The 26,240-nt window shown below is 42.2% G+C and overlaps 1 protein-coding gene across 9 annotated transcripts in view; it reads right to left on the reverse strand.

The window, feature by feature from the left end:
- Nucleotides 1-3,475: 3,475 nt before the first annotated feature.
- The window catches only part of mllt10 (MLLT10 histone lysine methyltransferase DOT1L cofactor), a 35,067-nt gene continuing 12,302 nt past the window's right edge, over nt 3,476-26,240 (reverse strand). Inside the window, exons 7-21 of one of the 9 annotated variants that reach the window (XM_058060022.2) lie at nt 24,379-24,471; nt 20,741-20,839; nt 19,845-20,184; nt 19,027-19,239; nt 18,218-18,691; nt 12,900-13,051; nt 10,581-10,698; nt 8,711-8,783; nt 7,542-7,762; nt 7,055-7,204; nt 6,904-6,950; nt 5,507-5,772; nt 5,388-5,408; nt 5,124-5,211; nt 3,476-4,900 (exon numbers count right to left, since the gene is read on the reverse strand). In XM_058060022.2, the coding sequence (XP_057916005.2) occupies nt 4,895-4,900; nt 5,124-5,211; nt 5,388-5,408; nt 5,507-5,772; nt 6,904-6,950; nt 7,055-7,204; nt 7,542-7,762; nt 8,711-8,783; nt 10,581-10,698; nt 12,900-13,051; nt 18,218-18,691; nt 19,027-19,239; nt 19,845-20,184; nt 20,741-20,839; nt 24,379-24,471 (2,361 nt within the window). In that variant the 3' untranslated portion in view covers nt 3,476-4,894. Of the gene's footprint in view, nt 5,033-5,123; nt 5,212-5,387; nt 5,409-5,506; nt 5,773-6,903; nt 6,951-7,054; nt 7,205-7,541; nt 7,763-8,710; nt 8,784-10,580; nt 10,699-12,899; nt 13,052-18,217; nt 18,692-19,026; nt 19,240-19,844; nt 20,185-20,740; nt 20,840-24,378; nt 24,472-26,240 lie in introns of those variants that run through there. The other 8 variants (XM_058060021.2, XM_058060020.2, XM_058060027.2 and 5 more) reach the window with 8 other exon arrangements.

Raw genomic sequence — 26,240 nt, forward strand, 5'->3', positions numbered from 1 at the left:
TGTCCAGACCAGCAGAGAAGACTAATTTCCCTCCAAACACTCCTGCCATATTCATTCTCCTTCAATTTTGGATCAGTATTTACAATAAAAGTGACACAAATACTCATATTTTTAAATATGGAAAAAAAAACATACTTTCGGAGGTAAAAATATTTTTGCGATACCTCATTGAAACTTCTAGATGTCCTTCAACATGGAGGGAGGGCTATTGGGAAGATGTGTGTGTGTGTGTGTGTGTGTGTGGCAGCAGAGTGTCACTTTGCAGAAGAATACGAGCTGTCTGAAAATGAAGAGGGATGAAGCCGAATCCTGCTGCTTCTTTTCGCCACAATTATCCTACAGGAGAGGGACGTGCGGGGGCATGCACACGCACACGCACACACACACACACACACACACACACACACACACACACACACACACACACACACACACACACACACACACACACACACACACACACACACACACACACACACACACACACACACACACACACACAAAAACCTTCCCTGGGAATTGCCTCAGCTGTCCCCCCCTCCCCTCCACCTTCTCTCCTCCTAACATTGCGCCTGCCCTCTTCCTCCTAAAGCTCTACCTCAGAGCTGGGGTTCCTCAGGGCACTGTCACAGGGCCCCTGGCAGCTGCCTGCAGGTTGGCAGCCAGGATTAAGCCTCTTAATGACAGCCACTCTGTGATGATTTACACTGCATGACTGTACACTCAACACACTCCAACGGCTTGCCTGCCTTGTTCTCCTAATGGTTTATTACTCTTGAGCCTCTTTTTGTTTTTTTTTCCACAGTTCTTTGCTCCCTCCTTTCTATTGAGTCGGTCATCTAATTAAATAAGTGAAGTAAATTAATACAAATATTAGCCTAATTACTCATTGCATTTACTAAGCTAATAATAATTGGTGGGATCTGTGATTTGATGGGAGTGTATTTAAGAGTGATTTAATTGTTAATTGATCATTTTGAATAAAGAAAAAAATTATCATTGGACTTGACACGACACTGCATATATATTATCCACAAATGGCAAAAAATATGAACCTTCCCTGGAGTGACCGGCTAATCAAAATGACCCCGAGAGCAGCAACGACTTATACAAGAGGTCACAAAAGACCCCACAACAACCTCCAAATGATGATCCTCAAGATCTTTGGGAAAATGTTTTGTGGTCTGACGAGACAAAAGTTGAACTTTTTGGAAGGAGTGCGGCCCATTAAATCGAGCATGAAAGTAACGCCACATTTCAGAAAAAGACCATCATACTAACAGCAAAATGGTGGCGGTACTATGATGATCCGGGACCACTTCGCTGCTTCAGGACTTGGAAGACTTGCTGTGTTATGCTGTCTACCTAAAAAATCCTGAATGAGAATATCCGGCCATCTGTTGGTGACCTCAAACTGAAACCAACCTGGTTTCTGCAGCAGGACCATAATCCATAACACACCAGCAAGTCCACCTCTGAATGAATGAAGACTTTTGAGATGCCGGAAAACCCTCCAATGTGGCTGAATGACAACAATTCTGCAAAAGACTCAAAATCACAAAGGTGTACTGGATATTATCCAGTATGTAAATACGCAAATACCACATTTATCAAGTTAGAAATATTCAAATAAGTATATATACTCAAATAAGCAGTCAGGGGACATAACATATCATTGTAGTGCAGGGGTCTCAATCACGTGGCCCGCGGGCCAAATGTGGCGCGCAGGACACTAGTTTGAGGCCCCCGCCTTGCTATGCAAGTTTAATGTTAGTGCGGCCCGCGCAAGTTTGATATGGATGCTGTATGGTATCATGTACCCAGAAAAAATTATTACATTTGATTAATGTTCATGGTAAAGGTTAAATAACTGTTAATAGTTATCCTCCCTATCCGTGAGGAAGTGGTAAGTTTTTGGCTATTTAAGTTGAAAGGAAATAACTTGATACTTCATACAATATTTCATAAAATATTTATGTAATTAAAGCTGTAAGTAGATTTAAAAAAATGTAATTTTTTTTTATTAATTAAAAAAGTATTTAGCATACCTGATTTTAAGTGATTGAGCAAATGCGCATGTACCAATGAATTCATTCTACCAACTACAAGTCCTGAATTCCCTCAGGAGGAGGTGGAGTGGGTCATCCAGTAAGCAGAGGGTCAGCAGCTCTAGTCCCACTCACTGCTGTTATGTCCTTGGGCAAGACATTTTTGCCCCCAGGGTTGCCCCACTGCTCCTAAAGATTAGTTAAATAGATGGAGAAATGAATATTATACATTGCATGTGTAATAAAGTTCAATTATTATTATTATTATTATTATTATGAACGCTGTGGCTTACTATATTAGTCCAATCATCCAAGGGTGGGGTGGGGCTTAAGCGCCCCGTGCCCCCCCCCCTCACCTCACCCTGCAGGGGTTGGGGGGGTGATGATGAACACAGTGGCTCTGCTGTGTGCAGGGTGGGGAGTGGAGGGGAAGCCGCTTATAAAAGAGAAGGTCCTAGGTGGTGTGTGTGTGTGTGCTGTTTAAACAGGCCTGGTTTGATTGACAGGGCTGATAGTGTGTAAGGAGAAGGGGAAGGTGGGGGGTGTTTTGGGGGGTGCAAGTGGTCGGTAAAGATTTGGGGGGAAAAAGGATGGGGGGGTTGTGTTGTTGAATTCAGGTTACATTGTGTGTGTGTGTCGGTGAATGCAGGGGAGATGGGGAGTCGTGGTGGGGAGGTCTTGGATGGGGGGTGGCAGGGGTGGAGGAGGAAAGTGAGCTTTTAATTACCAGGGCAGAAGCAGATGTAGCAGAGTGGTACCCCCACCTTTAAACACACACACACACACACACACACACACACAGTGGTGTTCCTTGGCAGCTGGAAGTCATCAACTATGTGTGTGTTAGGACAGCAGCCTTGAAGTGTATTGTTTAAATATAAAGATGCTCAGCCACTAGTGCCACTTCTTAGCTGCTGCACCCACCCCCCCCACACCACCACTCCCCCGTGTGTGTGTGTTTTTTTAAATAAAATCCCATTTTCCCATCCATTTTGTCGCCGCCGCCAGTGCTGCACGCGGAAGTCCCCGGTGCAGTTAAAAGCATCCGACATAAAGGCGGTCACGTAAGTATCGTCTGTGCTGGTGTCAGCTGCCTTTAAATCAAAAGTGTGTTTACGTGCTCCCCAGAGACGGCAGAGTGTTAAAACATTTTCACGGCTTTTAATATTTTCCTATAAGCGAATCCCACAGAGACAAAATGGCCACATAGAGAGCTATGGTCCATAAACATTAAACATTCAGATTGCTTTTATTATTGTAGTATTTGTATTGATAATGAGTGAGCTCTTGAAAATTTTGTTTTTTTTAAGAAAATAGTGCAAATTTGAGCCTTAAAACTGTTTTCAAATTTTGTCATTATTTCATATATTAAATCATATATATTTTTTAAATTTACTGCTACAGTAGGTTTGGCAGATTTCACTTATAATACACAACCAGTTCTGTTAATTAATCCAGAGTGTTTCTTTAATTTGTGATCTGAAATACAATACAATGTTTCCCACCCACCGCTTATTTTTTTTTCACTTGTACAAAACCGATTCAAAGCAAAAAAAAAAAAAGTGCACAGATGAAAACACGGTGCCCAGTTGTATAAAATGTCAAGAAAAACCAAAAAAAAAAAATGTCCCTGCACATATAAAAATAAATTAATACTTTGTGTGTCCAGTCACCTTCAACCTTATTGTCTGGTCCTAAGAAAAATTCACACATACAAACGGAGGCGTCATTGGCGTTTTCCTTTGCACAAACACAATCACTTATGTACACTGACGGCCAATGAGAAAGCTCTATTTACATTTAACGAGGTAAAAAACTGTGCCACCCATTCTAAACACACCCCTCCCGTTAGCAATTTAGCAATGATCAACTTTAAAACACAGACTAGAAAGTCAAGAGCTTATAGGAAGGAGGAGGAAAGGGGGGGGGACTTTACACAGTAGTACAAGGGGATGTTAAATAGCAACATCGTATCATCTTTTTTAGCCGTGACATAAACAAATAAATAAAAAGCTGGCTTTGATATTTGAGGATACAACAACATTATGTCTGGTTTTCATTGACAAGTGTTTTGTTATCTGTTGCCTTGGCAACCAGCAGCACAGAGATATGAGAGATGGGACAAAAGTTAAAAAAAAAAAAAAATTAAGTTTGGCCTCAGGCACTTGGGCGTGGACTCTGATTGGCCGTTTTTTTTTTTTTTTTAATTGGCTGCTGCTGTCAGCCATTTAGGTCCCGTGTGTTGGAGAGAGGTAGGTACAGCAAGGGGGCTCTCTTGCGCCTTGAGGGCCCCCCCTCCTTCATCTGTGCAGCCAAGAGAGTCATAAGCAAGGCTTGACACTAAGACAGACAGACAGATGCTAATAAACAAGCATCTGGTATTACGGTATTACATTTTTTTTTATGACATCTTTGTTTGCAGTCTTGTGTGCTAGCGCATGTGCTAACATGTGCACAGAGGCCCCCTGAGAGAGTGACACAGCAGAAAGACCAGACCGGGGTTGGAGACGGGGAGAAAAAAAAAACATCCCATGAGAAATCAGCATGAAAAAAAATAAAAAGTGGCATCACAGCAGAGATTTGAAAGAAGCACAAAATGAAAATAAATAGTATAAACAATTACACAGGAGGCTGTGTAAAGAATGAAACTCAGTTTTGCTACTATTTTTTTTTTGTATAAATGGAACATCAACATCAGGTCTCCTGCAAAGCTATCCTCCTCAGTCAGCCCTGAGGGGGTAACATGTAAGTGCACTGGAGCGCCAGGAAGGGGCTTAGGGCTGCCATGGCGGTTGACGGGCAGTTGAGTGGTAGATGTGGCGCAAATGTGGCTGATCCTGATGCTGCTAGAGCTGCTGGGGTGGAGCAAAACATGATGGGGTGGAGCGGGGAAATGTAAAAAGGAGGGGAAGGGGGGTGTGGGTGGGTGATGTTTCAGACAAGAAATGGGGAACGGACACAGGGGTAAGTCAATGGAAGTGCTCCTTCAAAGAGGACAAGTAAGGGAGACAAAGGGGAATAGCAAGATTTAAGAATTCACTGTTTGAAGAATATTGTGTGTTGTGTCTCTCATACCGCTGAGGGCTGGGATGCGAGCAGCTGCTGGAGCTGATGCTGCTGGATGAGGAGCCTCTGCTGGTCAGACAGAGCGAGCCGTGCAGCACTAACCACACAAAGACGAGAAACGGTCAAGAAAAGCCTTGATATATAACCTTTATATATTTATTCCTATGTATTCATGCAATTATTATTAAATGTATTTGTTATTACTATTGACTTATTTATATGATGACAAAAATAAGCATATAAATTGTTACAATGACCTCCTGTCTGACTCACCTGTTCTTACTAGTTGCAGAGCTGCAACAATCCAACATGGCCAGCCAAAGAAACAAACAAAGATTTCCAATCAAGTCCAAACATGTTGTGTTTTAAGTACAAACAAACTAGCCAATTACCTGTTATTGACCGCCAGCGTGACGGCCGCACTCGCATGTGGGCTGCCGGTCCCTATCGAAGTCTGGATCACGCCGTTGAGAGCGATGCCCCCCATGCCGAGCGCGCTTCCGGCCCCGAAAGTGCCCATCAAGGCCGACACGGGGGTGGTCCCCGCGGCGACTATGCCGTTGATCTGCGGCTGTGGCGGGCTCTGGGAAAGTGAAGGGGGGGTGGACAGGGAGGAGGTGGAGCCGCTACTGCTGTGGCCGCCACATGACGCACTGTCCTAGTGGGAGTAGAAATACTGAGACGTCATAGCTTTCTAGACTTGAAAATACATTTGCAGGTGGCAAAGTAACTAATCCATCTTCTGTTCGATTCCTTGTGAGCTATGTGGTTTTCACCTCGCAATAGCGTCTACACAGGCAAAGCCTATCCTACTGGACCTAAAACTGAGCAAACAGTCAGTGCTTTTTAATAGGACACACCTGTGAGTTGCATGTTCTGGTACAGGGGTGGGCAAACTACGGCCCGGGGGCCACAATCGACCCAGCAAGTGTTTGAATACGGCCCAAAGTATTAAGGCTCGAGCCAACCTTTTGATGGTTGGAAGTAGCTGTTTTATCAATTTCGTTATTTGATGTGGTCTGTTGTTTACAAATGCTCCTGAAAAAAGGGACACAAGGACATAATAATAAAAATAAATAAAAAATAAAAATAAAAATAAAAATAAAATAAAATAAAATAAAATAAAATAAAATAAAATAAAATAAAATAAAATAAAATAAAATAAAATAAAATTAAAAAAATTTAGGGCTGCACTGTGATTGAGTGGTTAGCGTGCAGACCTCACAGCTAGGATACCAGGGTTCAATTCCACCCTCGGCCATCTTTGTATGGAGTTTGCATGTTCTCCCCGTGTATGCGTGGGTTTTCTCCGGGTACTCCGGTTTTCCTCCCCCATTCCAAAAACATGCCAGGTTAATTGGCCACTCCAAATTGTCCATAGTTATGAATGTGAGTGTGAATGGTTGTTTGTCTATATGTGCCCTGTGATTGGCTGGCGACTAGTCCAGGGTGTACCCCGCCTCTTGCTGGTAGACAGCTGGGATAGGCTCCAGGAAAAGCGGTAGAAAATGAATGAATGAATAATAATTTGAATTTATAACACACTTTACATCAAATAAATGATCTCAAAGTGCACATATAGCAGATTGCATGACACTTTTATGTGTAAAATACTATATAGTCTGGCCCCCCACTGTCAATTTTGTTAAATCCATGTGGCCCATGATTCAAAAAGTTTGCCCACCCCTTTTATAGTACTTTTGCTCACATGAAAAATGGGTGGCTTAAAACAAATGTCGCAAAAGTTGTGTAATCATAAGCAAGTTTTAAAGCGAATGTGAGGATTTACCTGAGCAGCCACAGGTAAAGATGAGTCAGCGGCTCCTCCCTTTACATCTGCAACACAATGTTTAGAATAAATGAACTGCATGGTTTATTTAGTGTAGTTCATTTATACAAAAGTCCTGAGTGGTCAACAGGATGCGCGTGCGTAAGTGTACCGGAGGATGCTGACGTGGGCGTGAAAGGCACTGATAGCTGAGCACTGAGGAGTTGCAATCTCTCCTTCTTCATGGTGAGTGTTTTAATCTGCTCTTCCAGTCTCCTGTTCTCCTCCTGCAGCTGATGCAGAGATTTTAACATGGCCACCACTGAGGTAGAGGAGAGAAAGCAGACCACATTTGACAGTCAGCATCTGGACCGTGGCGAGTTTACGTTTCTGAAAAGACCTTCAAACCAGTGGCACCGGTGACAATAAAACCCTGCTCAGGCTCCACGTGGCATGTTTTCACTACTCCGCTGTCTGATTTGACATATAGACTCCACAGGGAGGTCAGAGGTCAAGATCAGCTACAGCACACTGGCCCTGTTGGCTGACTCAAGGGGCGGGACTTGCCAAACTTCAACCTGACTGGCTAGATCAAGGTCGATCTTTCAAAAAAAAAAAAAAAGGATCCCTGAATGGATGTCCACTGTGTTTGCTCTCACCGTCTCCCTGGGCGCCCTGCTGCAGGAGGAAGCTCTGCCCCTCGTTCCACTGCCTCTCCAGGAGCTGCTCTATAGTTGTGGCCACCGGGGGCAGCGCCTCGCTGCCACTGACGCCTCCTCCACCTCCGCCGCCTCCTCCTCCCGCCCCTAGCAACCCGAGCCCTGGCCCCGGCAACGACCCTGACGGGTCGTAGCGGATCTGCAGGCCACCAATTGGTGAGCTGAATAGAGGGAGAGCAAGAGAATTCAAGCGCAGATAGAAAAGGAGAGATAGAGAGGTCAATAGGGAGATTAACGACCCAACATAAATGTCAGACAAACATAGACACTGCTGGCTATAAAACTACATCAATTTGTTGTTACAGTGGCCTCTAATGAAAAGGGGCCAGGCTTTCAGTGTGTGTGTGTGTGAGTGAGTGAGAGTGAGCGAGAGAGAGAGTCAGACCGGGCAGGAGAGAAAGGACGAAAGAAGACACAGGAGCAAGGTGAGACGTATAGATGAAGTGTTGATGCGCTCATCTTGGTGCGCCTGTGAATGTAATGAATTGCAATGAAAGATTGAGCAAAGTTTTTAAACAGTGTGTTCCGTGTAAGGCCGCAGACATAGTGAAAAGGATGGTGTATTACATAAAGTACAAAAAGTCATACAAGTATTTTTCATAAATATAAACAACAGAAATTGTCAGGTATTCCTACATAAGAAAACAAATGTCAGCTGTTAAAATGAATGTAACGTCACCAACCTTATCAAGTGAATTCATCCATCCCAAAAAAACAACAATAATAATGGATGTGTATGATCGATAGCCCCGTCTTCAAAACATTTCCAAACTAAGAAAAAAACACCAGGATGTCCTTCCATGTGTGATTAAAAGAAGGAGAAAAAAAATCCAATTGCAGTTGAAGGATGGTTACCACCTTCAAAAACACAGGTTATCGTTGGCTGACAGAGCGAGAACTGCCTGTAGGCGTGTAGGAGCGAAATGGGAGTGTGTGTGCGCTTGTTTGTGTGTGTGTGTGTGTGTGGCGTGAGAGGAAGAAAGAGGAGATGAGGGGGCCAGCAGAGGGAAAAGCAGTGAGGGGGGATGGGTGAAGAGGGGGGTCAGTTTGGAATGTAAATGGGGATGGAGGGAGGGATGGAGAGCATCTGTGTGTGTGTGTGTACTCACCGCGGGGTGGTCTTGGGAGAAGCCCTTATGGAGAAGCCCTGCACACCGACGCTGCAGTCTCCAGCCTCCTGATCTGTGCAGACACACACACACACACATCATACAATTACAATCTAACAAAATAAAGAATTATATGGGCATTTTGAGTCTGCATGAGTTAACTGTTTAACTATTAATTGGATTCAATTGTTTCCTTCCCTTCCTGTTGTCAAGACAACAGATGCAAAAGCCAGCCACTCATGGTGGCGCATAATTGCTACCAAGATGCAGAAATAAGTGAATTATTGAATACGCACAGCTTGCCTATTGATAAAAAGGTACTTAAATCACTTAAATGTGTGTCAAGGTAACAGGTGAGAATTTGCTCTTAGCATAATGGTGACATCATCACGCTCTTTGTAAGATTCACACACACCACCCTTCATTCAGTTTTGCTCCCCCCCCCCTCTGTGTCCAGTGGGCCTCGCTCGCTCCCTGTGCCTGCCTTCCTCTGGGCCAGTGGCCAGACGCTTCTTTTCATTTCCCTCAGAGACAGTAATGAATCACACATGCACGCAAACGCACGCTTTCGCATTTACACGCTCGCACTAAACTCCCCTCTACTTAAGACAGTCAATCCAAGCATTTACCCCATCGGGTCAGCGCTCGTGGTCCCTCGCCCGACTTCTTTTTTTTTTGTTTTTTAACCCTCCCTCTCTCTCTCTCTCTTCGTAACTCTGTTCCGTCCTGGCGCCTCCCACCGCGCACTCAAAAAGCAAAGAGAGAGAGACGGCTGCCAAAGTAAACTGGCGGGTGTGCGCACACAAACAGGCACACACACACCTTGCACGCCTGTGCTCACACACACACACACACACACACACACACACACACACACACAACACACACACAACACCTACCGCATGATAAAAAGAAAGTGTTGCTTGTGTGGAGAGCCGTATCGTACAACACACACCAGTTCATATTATGGAAATAGCACAGTTGACTCTAATTTATTAGAAAATATTTTTTAATTATTTTTACTAATATAATATAATAATTTTATATATAATATATTTAATATAATAATTAATTAAATATTTAATATAATTAAAATTTAATATATTTTTTTAATAAAAAATGTATAAATACTGACATTTCTCAGCATTTCGCAATATAATGGAAAATTTATTTGCCAATTAATTAAATGTAGTATAATAATATAATTTTAACAACATAAATAAAAAAATGTATAAATACTGACATTTCTCACCATTTTGCAATTAATAATGGAAAATACATTTGCCAATTAATTAAAATAATTAAAACTTGACCATGATGACAGAATAGCAGTCATCATTTATAGGAGTTACACAATACTTTTCTACACACACACACACACACACACACACACTCACACACACCACTGTGGCCCTGTCATTCAGCCTGATTAGTGAGTTGACCTGTGGGTCAGAGAGGATCTGGCTCCAATGATGGCGACGTCTGTCGTCCACAAGTCTTAAAACTCTCCTTTAATTCTCGCTTCCGTGTTCAAGCATATGTTTTGTTTCAGGAAGTAACTCTTCTCCATCGTCATCACTGTAAGACACTATTTTCCCACTTGATGCTTTTAATTAGTGTGTAAAACTTGTTCATGGAAAGGGGGTGGGGGGGTGGGAGGTTGATGAAAGAGTGTCATTTGAGCTGCCGGGGAGGGGCTTGAAAATTTCACCAGCATTGACCCTTGACCTTCTGCAGGACCTCGAAAAGGGGGTGGTGACAATCTATTAGCCCAACCCTTCCCCTTCCTTGCACACTATCTCTCTGACACACACAGGGTTGTGTCACATGAATGTGTGTGTGTGTGTATGTGTGTGTGTGTGTGTCGTACCTGCGGGTGAGGCCTCCGACTGGGCGATGAGCGCTGCCATGGCCGAATTGGGATTTAGCCGGTTGCCGAACATGTGGGAGTGGGCCAGGTTGAAGACGGACCCCGGAAGGCCGCTTACCTGAAGACAAAGAGACACAAATATGGGAAAAAAAATCATTAAAAAAAAATTCTTGACATTACTTAGTAATCATATTAAAATGTACTGCTTAGATTTTTAAATCCCGCATTAATAAAAACAATGTATGATAATTAGTGCAAAGCATTTGCAAAAACATTTAATTATTAATTTTTAAACAATTAAAAGCCTTTTATGGAAAATTCAAGTGTCTGTCCTAGATTTGTGGGGTGTTTTATGTATGTCCTTTTTTTTTGCAGCGCTTTGCTGTGTATAATTTTGACTTTCATGTGACAGGGAAAAAAATATATATATATTGTGTTGCCACATCTTTTCTGTTCTGTGTCACACGCGAGGCCCACAAAGCCCCTCGGAGAACCGCCACGATGCTGACATGCTGACAAAGTGTTTCTGATGCATAGAGTTTAATCCAATTAAGGTATTTCCCCAAATAGGGGCCGTGGAGTAAAGGGTGTGGTGAGGGTGAAGAGGGCGGAGACCAATCGGAGGTTAGGGAACAAAATGGCTGATTGTTTTTGCTTCTATCAGATCAACAACAATTAAAGGTGTGCAGTTTTTTTTTATTTGTCATGCGTCAACTTATTATCGGAAATAATGCGACTTTCCAACATGGACTTGGAAGCAATGTGGTTTCCTGAAGGTGGATAAATGGACATGTAAAATGGTGCGGTCCTTCCTACACATCTGCTCACATTTAAGATACCTTCAGGGATGAGACGGCCATTATCTCCTATTACTAATTCAACATCAAATATGGAAAACATCCTGGAAATATCCCATTCCTCTTGAATGAAGAAGCCAAAAGAGCAACCACCGCCGCCGCCGTCCATTTTCCCTTTGCTGAAATTAGTACAGATTTTCCCGTCACTACCCCTCCTCCTCTTACCATATTCCTGCCTCCTTCCCATCAACATTCATTTTTCATTTACATTCATTTTTCATTCAAAGACGCGCTCTCCCTTCAACCCGTCCTGAGCTGATAACCGCTAAGAGGCGGCCAGGAGGCTGGCGAGTGGACTGAAAATAGCAAATGGCCTTGCTCTGTCTTTGACACACTCACAGAAGCCTGGTGTTGGAATCCTTTAGCTGTGTCAACTTGTGTGTGTCAAAGATGCACAGCAGAGCAACACACACACTCCCTTCTCTCTCTCTATACACACAGCAAAATAGCTGTGGTGTCCTATGCTCCCCTCGGCCTCCTGCCTGTCCTATATGGACGGAACAGAGAGGACCTGGCTTAGATGAATGCCAGGCCTGAAAAATCAAGGCAACCCCAAACGCACACGCACACACACACACACACACACACACACACGCTTCTTACTGGCCCTTGCATCCCGACTGTGGTGCTTGTCAGATGTCATTACATCACAGGACAAGGGAGGGAAAGACAGAGAGATGGATGAATTGGGAGGGGATAAAAGGGAAAGTGGAGGGTGAGAGAAAGGGTGGATGTGTGAACGACGGGCAGAGAAGGGGGTGAAAAAAAAAAAAAAAAAGAGGTGCTGAGGGGACACGGGGAGAAAAATGGAGCTGGGTGGGCAGTGACAGATAATGCTCTCTGAGGACATTTTGAAAAGGACACTGAGGTCAGTGACTACAGATTAGGTGCCCCCCCCTCTTCCCTTTACGGCTGTTAAATGCTGCTTGAAAAAAAGATAACAAAATTGCAAATATTTCAACCCAAAAAAGTATATTGATGTATAATTGATGTCAGTGTTAGTGTTTTACTACTACATTTTATTTTTCCCCAGGAACTCCACAATACAAATTATTTACCAAAACACATGTAGCGAAGTTAATTTTACCAGGGTGTTTGTCATGAAGACCACCAGTAATCGCAAAAAAAAGTCTTCAGTTTTGCGAATAAACCCAAAGACCCCTCATCACGTGCACTGTACCATCAGCACGCCAATACGTCACTGAGAAGAGACAATTCACACAAGGTCAGGACGCACATGGCTTGCTCGTAATTAACGTCCCGTGTGAGAGAGATTTGCGGCGGAAGACATTTAATTAGTGAGCAGTGGTTTATTTGCGCTTCTGCAGTTAATTTGCACTTCATTGTAAAGATGTAAAAAAAAAAATAAAAAAATAATAATAATAAATGATTGTCAATGGCCGCTGAATAAACGGTGTGTTGCGGCAAACAGAAGAATGTGTGTTCTTGAGTCGGGACTCACGTGTGTGGCGGCCGTGCTGGTCAGCGGTGCGGTGGCAGTGAAGGGAGAGGGAGGGGCCAAAGACGACGTGGGTTGCGGTTGCTCTGAGGTAACTCCGCCCATGGAGAGGGCCCCCGGCCCCGACGACGACCCATCAACACCAGAGAAAACACCTGTGGGCATACAGTTAGAGAGTTATTGAGATTAACAACAACAAATTCAAAAATTATATTTTCTGGAGATACATAGGTTTTTTTTTTGTTGTTGGGTCATGATGATTAATTTTTTTACATTAAGGAATATTTTTTATATATTTTTTTTTTATTTATATATTATTTTTATTTTTTTGGTTACTTTGCACAATTCAACGTGGCCAAAAAAGAATAGCAAGAAGCAGCGCTACCCCATCTCACTGTATATGTCACAGATAATTCATTCACACTGTATTGTTTACATGTTGACACCTACAATATTGTATTGTTTTACCATTTCCTAATTGAAATGAATACAGAATGTGAAGCTTATGCAAATATTACATTTAAATATATAACACAAAATAACCACTTTTTTTACATTTATTAGATTTGCTTTAAAATAAAAAAAAAAACGAAAGAAGTCATATTTAAATGAATAATTTCAAATAAAAATTTAATAGTTTAACTGTGTGGTTGATTTGACATTTTGAATATATGGTAGAACAATAGTAAGGTTTCTCAATGATATTGACATTCTTTGTCCTGAAATGCAGAAACAATCAATAGTTAAAAATATTTCTATTGATTGGTAGATGCTGGAAGACGTAGGAAACCCCCCTCGCCTCGAAAATTAATAATATAATAATGGAAAAAAAACGCTGAATTTTATATCACACAAAGAATGAACAAGCCTATTTTCCACACATGCACGCCTCATTCTCTTATCTCTGCCTGCCTCCCTCACACACCCCGTGCTCAGTCACTAACCGGGGATAAGCCCTGCCCCGGCCCCCTTTGACCCCAGCAGAGGTGGTGGTGGTGGCGGCGGTGGGGGGGGGAGAGGGCCCCTCAGCCCCACAAAAGCCTGAATGGCTCAGGGCAGCATACATTCACTAGGGGAACAAGAGATCTTTGTGCCAAGAGGGGAGAAGGGAGATGATGGCAGGAGGGGGCGTGGGGGGGGGGGGGGGGGTGAGATATGAAGACTACATGGGCCTACATACTATTTATAACACGTTGTAATATGCACCGGCGCAAAATGGATAGGCGAAGCGGGACCGCAGTCACTCAGAGGGCATGCGCTCCTGTGAGATGTTCAACAACCGGACGAGACGCCAAACCAATAACTTATGCGCCAACAATGAAAAGGATTCAATATCGGAAAAGTAAAATAACCATGATTAAATCACATCAAAGCAAGGTTGCTATAATTACCATGCAAAAGATGATGTGGTAAATATCAACACTCTTCACCTTTTGGTAGGAGTGAACATGTCCTAACCAATCAACGTGATCAATAACAGATTTTTAGGCCTCATCAGTTCCTGTTCCTTTTCTTTTTCCTGCTCGGCACATCTGTATGCTCTAAAACAGGCACCATGATTAGGTCAAGCTGGGTTTCTCTCTACATAGGAAATCAAGTGTTTTCCTTTTATGGGCGGTTAAGTCGACCTAAAAAGCACATAAATGGTATCATGTTGTGGTTTTAAGGGGACAAATGAGCAGAAGGAAGCTCACTTTAAATTTGAAGAAAAAAAAGGTTGAAGTGTGTGTGTGTGCATTTATAGTTTTGCAAACTCCAACGGATTCAAACATAACCTTAGATGTTAAATTGTTATCACTATTAAATCACTGAGAAAAATTGTAAAAAAAATGCTGAATTTTGTATGTTTTTTTTATACATCAATTCCTAAAATTACTTATTTACCTTGTTTTATACCTTCACTTTCTCTCATACAAAAATAAGACAATAGATTAGATTAATTAAAAAGATCGTTTTTTTTCTTCATTTGACACACACACACACACACATACACATTAAATTCATTCCACGCGCAAACAAACACGATTCCCGTCCTCGATCCCCGCCCCCCTGCCGTCAAACATTAACCTAACCAAAAACTAACCCCCTGCCTCTCACCACCCACCAGCACATATCTATCAAGCTAACTATCTATCCATCAGCACGGTGGAGTCAGCAGACAGGATGATGGGGGAAGGAGGGCGGCCAAGGATCCTCCCCATTACTGCCCTGCATTAACCCTCAGCTAAATATTTACAGTGGGAACACCAACACACACACACAAAAAGAGAGATCATATATAACCACCACCGTCTCACAATGGCGGTGGTCACAAATGACAACGCCGTTGGATGCAAAAGCATCAAGACGGCGACCCAGTGAAAAATAATTGACCACCAGAGTACAACAAAGTAGTGTTTCCTCAAGCGTCTTCATCTTTAAAGTGAAACACTACTTGGCTTTTGTATGATTTAGATATAAATGTTAGACACCGTACAAAAAAGTAATAACTACAACTATAAAAAATGACTATGGAAATTATGAATGGGACTGCTACCTGTTGCTAATCTCTGGACCATGGTGTTTGAGGCCGACGTGGTAGTAGGGCAACAAAATGCAAATGCTAACAAAGCTAGCAACCTGCAAGAAAATGTGATAACTGGGAACATCGTTCACTTCAGCTGCAGTGCTAAATGTCAATGTAATATGCAAAATGCTAAAGATAAAAAAAAACATTTTTTTTAAGTACTTGTACATAATGCTACCATGCTAACAGTTTGCATAAAAGTACCCAACAAAAACAGAAATCTGCAAGGCTGTTGTGTACAGTTCTTACCTCGTGCCATGTAAAGCAACTAAAACGCTAACAGTTAGCATGCTAACAAAAAATTATTAAGGCAGTTCTACAGTTTTTTCACCTCATTCTATAACGGTATATATTATTTCCTGAAATGCTACAAATGCTCTTATTTTTCATAAGTCCATGCAAATGTATACAATGTGTAAAATAGCTAAAATGCTAATAGCTGGTATGGCCATAGGTGTAACACTAATGTATACAGTCCTGTGTTTTGAGCGCTATAGTAGTTGTACATAATGCTACCATGCTAACAGTTTGCATAAAAGTACCCAACAAAATAGCATTAATCACAGAAATCTGCAAGGCAGTTGTGTACAGTTCTTACCTCGTGCCATGTAAAATAACTAAAATGCTAACAGTTAGCATGCTAAAAAATTATTAAGGCATATAGCGGTATATATATTATATGACTGAAATGCTATAAATGCTCTTATTTTTTCATAATTCCATTCAAATGCATGCAACATGACGTATAAAATAGCTCAAATGCTAGTAGCTAGTATGGCCACAGGTGTAACAATAATGTATACAGTTCTGTGTTTGACTTAGTTAAATAAATATGTTTTTTTTTTAAGTGTTGAAAAAGTGCATTGAGTAAGTTCATGTTAAACAAATGTTTCTCAAGGCCAAACACTTGGAGATAATGACTCCAAATGAGCGGCCCGGGGCTTTGTAAAGCACAGGAATGTGCTCATTTTACAAATCAGTTAAAAAAAAAAAGCTGCATGAGTATGATGTTAAGAAAAAAGTCTCAGTTAAGAGATTTTTCACAAAATGACTTGACGCTGGGGTGACAGATCTGGCCAGGATGACAACTTAATCAATCCTTCTGAGCCAAAACAAAACATTTGATCAAATAAACTTTTAGCCAGAGAGAAAGTACAGAAGTGTGTAAACAAAATTAGATATTAAGCAGGTTTGATCAACTGAGCTCGGGGGGAAAAAGGCAAAAAAAAAGTGTGTTCCTAATCTACTAACCCATTTTTTTACTGTTTGTAAATACCATCGCTATGGTTACACGGAATGTTACCAAATATAAATACCGCTCTGCTGGGCAGTGACACAAATCCAGCGATGTTAACGTGTGGCGGTTCTTCACACGGTTTGTTCTCGATTAATCGCAAGAAAAAGGGTAGAATCCGTTTGAGGAATATCAGCTGCATTGATTGATGTCGTTGATTTACTTAATTTTTGAACACAAGCTTGCAGAAAATCATCAGCATTTTAGAATGCACGGAAAATGTATTTAATATATTCACTGTACATTAATTCAGATTAAAGGAGAAGAAAAATCTAATAGAAAGTCTTCACATATCCACTACAAAATGGTGACATTAATAGTTGAGTTAAAGCTAATGAATATTTTATCAGCAGTCAGACAGCAACGCTAAACACCATATTTACAGTTAAGTAACGGCCATCACCCTGATTCCCTCGCCAAAACGTCATTTGCATTTTAGAAAACAGGTGAGCGTCATCAGGTGAGAAAGGATGCGAGGAACCAAGAAGGTCAAAGCTGGATGTCTCGGGCTTGGAAACAAACAGTGGCGGTTATTCTCAAAGAAAGTGGAAATGCTGAGGATGTGAGGGGTTGTACGGAACCATTTTCTCCAGCAGAGGGAAACTCCAAAGCAGTTGCCAAGCAACTGAACACAAAGAAGTAGAAAAAAAAAAATGCAGGCAAATATCATACAGCTCGCTACCCCTGACACACACTAAAATTGTATCGTAAGAAGCCAATTACAACAATTTGTATAACCCTTGTTTGGGGGTTAATGTTAATATTTCTCCATCCAATGGAAATAGTCTGTCATTTCCAATCATCCTCATCATTTGGATGAAAATGGGATGAAATTACCAAAACATCAGGGCCTGAAGAACAGAAGGATGCTATAGCAATGTAGCAATGACTAAACGCATTAAAGAAGAGGCAACTTCAATATGTGAAAAGGGACATACGGTGATATGCAGCGCTTTGGCTTCCATGTTTTTTTTCATTGTATAACACTGTTTTTGATGGATTCTTATGACATCATGGGAATTATTTGACGCCATAAGTGTGATTGCTTAATAATGCCTTATATATTTTTTGACATTGTATAAATAACAGTATTCGAGCACAATTTTTCATTTAGTGGTTTGGCCTTCAATGTCTTGATTGCAAATGGCTTTGTCAAAATCAAGACTCCATGCACGCACACACACACACACACACACACACACAGGGGAAGCCACAGCTGCAGCACCCGTGAAACAGTTGGCTTTGCTAAAGGCGAGGGCACCATCAATCCCCCCACCCACGTTTTTTTGCCTGCTTGTCTCGGGGATCAAAACCAATGACCTTTCAAGCATGGCTGCCTCGTCTTAAACTTCTACAAAAAATGGCATCAATAAAAAAAAAAAAAAAAAAAAAGACAGTTCCCTAAATGCATCTGGACTTGGGATTATTCCTCAAAATGTTGTGTTTATGTGCTGTCCTCACCTGGCCCGCTGTTGCTCTGCAGACTGCCATTCCTGAGGAGTGAGGGGGACTTCTGAATCCCGCCGCCGACACCTATGACCCCGAGACCCCTCTCTGCTCCTCCTCCCACCCCTAAGCCACCGCTGGAAACTAAGCCGGGCCGACCACAGAGCGCAGAGGACGAGGAGGACGACGGGGAGGCAGCGGCGGAGGAGGAGGAGGAGGTGATGCCCGTGGAGGAGGTGGGGAGAGTCAGCGAGGGCGCCGACTCCGCCGGCTTGACATCTGTGGTGAAGCAAGGACCGAATCTGTTGCGCCAGTTGCCTTTCTTTTTCTTCTTCACTCCATCCTCCACTCCACCCCCTCCTGCGGCTGCTCCGGCGATCCCCGAGCCGGTGCTGGAGGGCTGGGGCCGTTTGTAGGCAGCGGAGCCACTGAGGCTTGTCGTCTCGCTGGCTGACAGACTGTGGGAATTCTCGTACAGCTTCCCGCCCACTGAAATAATAAAAAAGAAGCAGTGAATATTTAAAATGTGGTTTCTTTTGAGTTGAGCATGACGAAAGGGGGCGAAGCGAAAAAAGTGTAGTTGTGTGGGCTACTTGAGAAATGTCCGATAAAAGGCGTACCATCATAAAAGCCCAAATTGGGTTAACTCCATTGATAGAATAAACCCAATACTGCAGGTTTGATTTACTGCCGTTTATTCATGAGGGGTTCTATGTCTTTCTAAAAAGCCACATGGTCCGTATGAAAAATGTCACCTGCTGGTGTGATGTAACACCGCATAATCAAAATTAACAAAACTGAAAACATGATAAAAAACGTATCACCTGCGGCGGCGGTCGTCGCGAGAGAACCAAAAAGGTTTGTCGTTCCTTCTGAAGCCCCGCCCTCCGAGCTGGGCTTTACGAGGCAGCTGCTGAAAGACGGCGGCGACGAAAAGGTAGTACCGCCTCCCGGACGTAAGGAGGAGTCTGAGAAGCTCAGGAAATCGGACGACGATTGGGCGGAGGGCGCTTTGCCGGTATTCGTCAACAGCAGACCTGGGACGGGTGTAAGAACGAGAAGGCACAGGAAACATAAGATAAGTGAAGACTGAGGATCCAATAAAGATACTTCATACTACTATCCAGCGTATCACCGTGGGAAAAGCATCAATAAGAAACAAAAGAAACAAGTATTTAATTTAGTTTTTTATCAATTTAAACCAGCTTGGCACCTCCATACAGTCCTCCCCACAAAGGAAGCACGCAGACGGATGAATACACTTGCTACTCCTCCGATAGACCAAACACACACCTGATGAGAGCTCAAGGTTCTGATTCTAAAAAACACAAAAGCTTAGTGTAAGCACCGACTCCTTCAGGCTCTGACCTCCCCACATGTTGTGTGTGTGTGTGTGTGTCTTTTCTCAGACAAGGCCCCAGATTACAGGAGCCACAGGCCAGAGACAAAACACTGTTATCAAGGCCACACACACAAAAAAAAAGAAAAAAGGCTGGCGTCTGGTCAGAATCCAGTCACAAAGTATAAACACACACATGGTGGTTAGACGAGCAGATCTGTCACTCTGTATGCAACTGCGGGTTTAATTCCCTGTAGGGTGCAAATTAACATACAGGAACATTTTGCAGCTATCAATTTTTACCTTGGTGGAAAGGCCCGGTGGAGGAAGAGGCAGATGTGGAGGAGGTTGCCATGGTGACCACGGCAGAGGGGAGGGCTTTCCCTGAGGAGGTGAGCGACTTTCGCCCGCCCCTCTGTCCTACCGCGTGACTTCCGCCGGCGTTCTTCTTGCTCTTCAAGTCAGACGGCACCTTCCCGGGGTCCGCGGCCACCAGGCAATCCTTGGTGCTTCCAACCGAGTGAGTGGACGACACTTCCTGGAAGTTGGCGTTGGTGAAACGGGCGCTGCCGTCGTCCAGTCGCTTCTGCGAGGGCGGTGGTAGAGGGGTGCCCCCTCCCACTGAACTGCTGCTGTTGTAGGGCTAGAAAAGGAGGGAAAAGAAGGATGAATAAGCACGGTTGAGGCAGGAATAAAAATATACAATAAGGGCTGTGTCTCAATCCGTGCACTTCCACACTTAACAGTCCCTCAACGGTCGCCATCTTGGCAACATAGAGGAAAGGGAGGGGCTAACTCAAGTGGTTGCATTTTACAATAAAAATGGATAGAAGAAGAGGAGGAAGCTGCAAAAAAGTAAGCTACACAATGTACGTAGTATCCATATTGAAGTGTACTGACTGAAGTATTCGAGTTGAGACACAGCCAATGATGGGACAATGCCAAAATACTGTATCTTCACCTTTCTCCGTACACATCCTAAATTTTGAAATTATGCAATATTCACTGGGAAATGAAAGAAAAAAAGTAGAAAAAATACGCTGCTCTTGCAATTCCTTGGTCCAGATCTTTATCTAGTTTACTAATAAGCAAAGAAAATGTCTCCCTGAGCCAAACTACAGAACATGTTTGGTAAAAAAAAAAAAAGTTACACTTGAAGAGCAGTTCTCCAAAGAAAAGAGTAGAAGGCTGCTCCTCACCTTCTCTGGGACCATGATGTTTGGAAGAACAAGGGAAGGGGACATGTCCATGGAGGTCTTCTTGTGTTTGGGTTTGTGTCTGTCCCGCTCTTTGTGTTTCTGAGTATTGACAGTGGGGGTAAAAAATAAAAAAAAAAGAAAAGAAAAGAAAAAGAAGAGGAAATATGATATAAGTAAGGCTAATTTAAAGAAAAGCTGACAATAACAAGGGTAAAACCAAGATGGTGAAACATGTAACCAATGAGGGAATTATTATTTTCAAAGAGATATTCACAAACTCATTGGGACACGGGCAGGGGAGTAAAAGTGTGTGTGTGTGAGTGAAGGAAAGAGAGCATTACATTTCAAAGGATCACTCTAAGATGAAAGCGTCACAAACACAAAGAGAGTGATGGAGGAGAGATGAGGGGAGGGCGTGGGGGGGAAGGAATTCAGCCTGCTGAAGTTTAGTAGAGCAGTGTGTCTAAGTGCCTCGTGCCCGAGTGCACAAGGTCTCATTGTTTCATCCAATCATAGCCTCCTCCTCGGACCATCGCAGCTCAATTTACACCCTCTCCAACATGAACGCCGCCGAGCCTTCCTCTCGCACCCGTTGCCGGCGTATTTACACCTTACATGAACACCCCACACAGCGTGACACCTCTTTGTACACGCGCACGCACGTGTGGACTTTTTGACATGCCAAGCGTCGGTTAGACGGGCTGTGAAAATATGCATGAATCCTCGAAGACGTATTGGTAACGCTCAGTGTCGTGACATCTCGGAAACAGCAGAAACCCCCCCCCCTCACTTCTCCCCTCAGGGTCTCATTGGGAAATGATCACATGTAAGCTGGTGACAGTTTAGCCAGACTTCCGCAATGAGTGGCAGTTAACAGACGCCGCCAGCCGAATGAGGAGATAGCAAGCTCCACTGGAAACCCGCCTTCCGCTAATGCTAATGTTCTGGGGGCTCAGCTTATTTGCGGGTGCGACTCTTAAATTGCGGCAAGGACTAGTTTTACTAATATAAATCTTTTAAATCTGTTGTTTACCTTCAACTGCTTATACAAAAGAGAAGTAAACATGTCATGTCAGGAAGAAAATGCAGGAAATGAACTTTTTTTGTTGTTGTTTTTTTTTTTACTACTCTATGTCCTACTGCAGACTGCAGGTGTTTTCAGTTAAAAAGGGGCCTTGAAAGCAACACTACTCATTAAGCACCAAACGTCACTGTCCGACTAGGAGTGTCTAGAATGCAATGCAGTTGTCAACAATCAATAAAGTGGTTCCAAATTTCATTATTCGGAGGGTGCCATGATGCAAACATTGCTTTGTAGACAGGAAATAATTCATGCAAAAAATAAAAAAAATCAGTGACTACAGCTCCACATAGTCACACACCAAGAGAATCGGGAACCCATTGCACAGTGCAACAGAGGTAAGTCAAAAATAACTTCTACTCAGTGAAGGAACTAAGCCGGCCTGACAACTTGACCCAAATTATTCCCCAAAGCGACACATTAGTGATAGAATAGATTCACAACACACAGAGTGAAATATTTCAAGAATGTAAATTAATTATTACAAATTACAGTTAATAAAAAACACAAATTTATTCAAATATTGTAATGTATTGAAATGTGTGGATAAATAACCTTTACGAAAAAAATAGCCACATTGAATAGTATGAACAACAACAATAGTAGCTATATCATTAATTAATCATCACCAATAATCTAGATATTTTATTTTAATTTATAATTCAAATACTTTCATTGTATAATTCAGTAATTGTGTTACTAATTCATTTATTTTCTATGCAGTTTTTGTCTTAACTGTAAAAAAGTTAAAATTGACTAGTCAGGCAAATAAAATTATAAAAGTTATTTGAACAATGACACCAGCCAGAAGAAGATAGATAAGGTAAATCCTTTCATTAACATTCCAGAGGTCCGTGATGATGGAGAGAAGCTGAGCTGCCAGGGTCGGATATCACTAGCGCACACACACACACACACACACAGGCCCAAAGCAGCAGGCGTGGGAATACGCACACACACAATATAACCTTACACAGCATTATCAATCAGGTCGAATGATTAGCCAGGCAGACTTTCAGTGTGTCTTCACCCCATTTTTTCCCCCCACTCTGTTTGTCCACCATCGGCAGTTAGATCATTTAACATGTCCAAGTGGTCTTTGAAAGTGTGCGAGGTAAATATGAGCGGTGGCAGAGGATGAGGTCCGTGTTCATTTATCAACAAGGGAGCAGACAATGAGCAGAGCAACAATGGACTGACGACCACTCAGCCCTGTGCAGAATAAAAGACCATTTCACCCAAATGTACACTTGCTCAATGATAAACACTTTATGACCTTCAATGATAAAAGTCAGAATGAACCACTTTTTTTGTGGATTTGCCAAAACATTTAGTATAAAACACTTCAATAAATTATGAAATGAAGGGAAAAAATTATTAGAGTTTGGCCTAACAATGTCCATAATACAGATACGCTATGTTGTGTGTTTGTTAGGATGAAATACAATTCACAGCACAAAGGCCCGAGGAAGGAGAAGAGGAGGAGAAGGGTACAGAGACGGAAGGGAGGCGAGCCTGGAGAGATGAGGGAAGAAGGGGTGAAACAGAGGAACAGGAAGTGAGGGGGGTTGGAAATAATATGCCCTGGCCCGGCAGGAATTCCCCTGTGCCGTTTCCTGCGGCAGGATTTCTGCGTGTGTGTGTGTGTGTGTGTTTGTTTCCTGCAGGCCTTTTCTACGCGTCCAGTGTGGAGGATCTTTTAGCCCCTGCTGTAGTTCGGCTGTAGCGTCTAACATGAGGTGGGCATGTAATGGGCGCAAGCAGACAAAAAACACGCATACACACACCTTTGTGAATTTGAGCTGAAAACCAATTTGATTTAAAAGAAAATTAAAGACTAATAAAAAGCACTTATTTACTTCATATAATAAATAAATAAATAAATAGGGTGGCAAAGTTGAGAGTTGAAGCAGGCCGCAAATTTTGATTTTTACGCAACTTGCGATTACATGCACTGCTAACAGGCATGACCGATTAGCTCGCACTAATATAGCGTCCATTAAAAGCGGCGGTCCCTAGAGGGGGGCAGGTGGCGGGGGCTCACATTCACTGCTAAAAAGCAAATTCAAATGCAAGGGGCTGCAAAGCGTGCGAGTACAATTTCCGAGCACCTTGATGAAAATGTCGTGAATATTGTGATGTGTAAAAAATAAAATAAAAAATAGAATTAAATAATTATCATCAAACTCTTGAAGCAGGAAAGAATGATGTAAAAACTTGGAAAAGGTGCCAATGTTGCACTGAGCATAATAGTGGTGGATACAATATAACAACTTCATGTTGTTCATTTGGGCCCAAATCAACAGTGGTGATGCCTAATTTTTCCCCCCAGCACAAGATTGGTCCATATTCTAGTATTCTACACAACAAAAATATTCACTTTACTTCCTTGAAACTGATGGCATAACGACAATGAAGAACAAATACAGATCTGCTGTCAAGTACTAATTCTTCAATGGGGAGAGCGTGTCTGACCATGTAAAAGCAACATGTTTCTGGTGGAGCCACAGTCATGGGTTGGAGGCGAAGAGAGGGTAAGATCAGAGGTCTGTCTTACCTTCGTGTCCTGGTCTGGGGGTCTATCCATACATTGAGAGGAAGAAGAGTCACTTAAGCTTTGAGATCTACTACCGCGGCCCCTGCTCCTTCGCTAAAAAAGGTAAAGAGGAACTCCAAGTTACTGGATGAAGTTCAAAGAAAAAGAGGCTTCATCTACAACAAAAAATTCTAGAGTGTCTAAAAAAAAAAAAAAAAAAAAGGAGGAACAAAACCAAAAAAGTCTAAATTAAAAATGAGTCACAAGAAATTTGCATGATTGTGTGCTACCTAAGTGGTTTAAGGATCCCTGATATGACTGATCAACTTGGCTTAAATGTTATATATTGTTTGTAATTATGCTATACATTTTTTAAAGTAAATATTAAATAATAATAAACCAACTAGCTAGCAGCTCAACCCCCGAAATTGACGTCATCAGGGGGTGACACCTGCTGCTTCTTGGGGTAGTCGACTTGGTTAAGCATATTTTTAATCAAAGAACTCGTGCCAAAATGTTGTGTTGCTGCTGGATGTTCACAGTGTCCTAGTGATACTGTAAGTTTCCAACAAAATATAGTCCCACTAAAAAACTACAAATGAAAAAAAAAAACAACAACAATGTTCCTCCACGCTCTTTGCTACGCTACAATTTAAGTGCCTTTATAGAGGTATGATTTTATGAGGTATCCTGGGACACTTTTGGACAGCCTTGGCAATCGATCTCAGTCCAAACCTGCTTGGTATTGCTCGTAGCGTCTGTTGCCATGGTGATTAAGAAGCAGTGAGATTACCTCCAGGCATAGATTAAGGCCTGCAATTCAATGTGAGTATTTGAAAATGTTTTTTTTGATGCAGTGTTTTGTGGCCCGCCACAGATAAATTTGGACTGCCACAAATAGATTCGGCGCTACCTGTGTCGCCTTCGTTCCTAAACACATTACAACGCAGAAAATGGAGAGAGGGATTGGTTGCGCAATTAGCGACTTTGTCGCTATATTTAGCGAGTAATCACAAAAGGAACTAGGGACAAATCTTGTGAAGGGACTAGGAAACACTATGATGTTATTTTTGATACACAAAAAAAGAACCTTGGATTTTACAACTCATTTTCTCGGTCACATGATTACAACTTTCTTTAACAAAAAGGAATAAGTCAATGTTGATAGACCGTCCCTTAGATTAGATTAACTTCAGTTCATAAAATTTAATACCTAGTTCCTAAATCAATCTTTATTATCGAATTACTTTACTTTGAAAGAGAAAAATTACAACAACCTCAACATCCACCATAATCTTGTCACCAAATAACAGAGACACCGTTCTCTTAACGTCATAATCTATGAAACCCATTCTGCTAACATTGCTCTCCTCATCCCGGAATCATTCTTGTACAGTCACGCATACAATTCCAGCATTTCCATCAAAGCTATGTTCCAGCATCCAAAACCATTTGCACATAATCAATATGACAGAGTCTGAAGAATATCACTGATGTGCGCTCACGTTAAAAAGGCCTGCCGCATCGTTTCATGTTAGCACAGCTCAGGAAAGACCAACATTCACTAATTGTTGACTGACTTAATAATTAGATTTTTGAATTAATTCAAAGGAATGGAGGGATGACCGCCAGGACCAATGGGGTTACAAGACAGGTGGATAGAAGGTAATGTTAATGTGAAAGAAGGGTTGGGCAGATTGAACCAGGGAAAGAAACAGCATTTCAGACAAAATGTCAAGTGAATGGGCATTTTGAAGCAGTTATTTAATTAATCTCTTTTTTAAATTAATTTTATTTGCCAGTGTACTGAATGGTGTGATGCCACAGGATTCAAGTCAGTGCACTAGCAAGAAGCATCCACCGCTTCTGCAAGACACACAGCC

Source organism: Doryrhamphus excisus, linkage group LG5 (genome assembly GCF_037039965.1).
Source record: "Doryrhamphus excisus strain RoL-2023G ecotype Guam linkage group LG5, RoL_Dexc_Guam_v1.1, whole genome shotgun sequence".
Taxonomy (NCBI): domain Eukaryota; kingdom Metazoa; phylum Chordata; class Actinopteri; order Syngnathiformes; family Syngnathidae; genus Doryrhamphus; species Doryrhamphus excisus.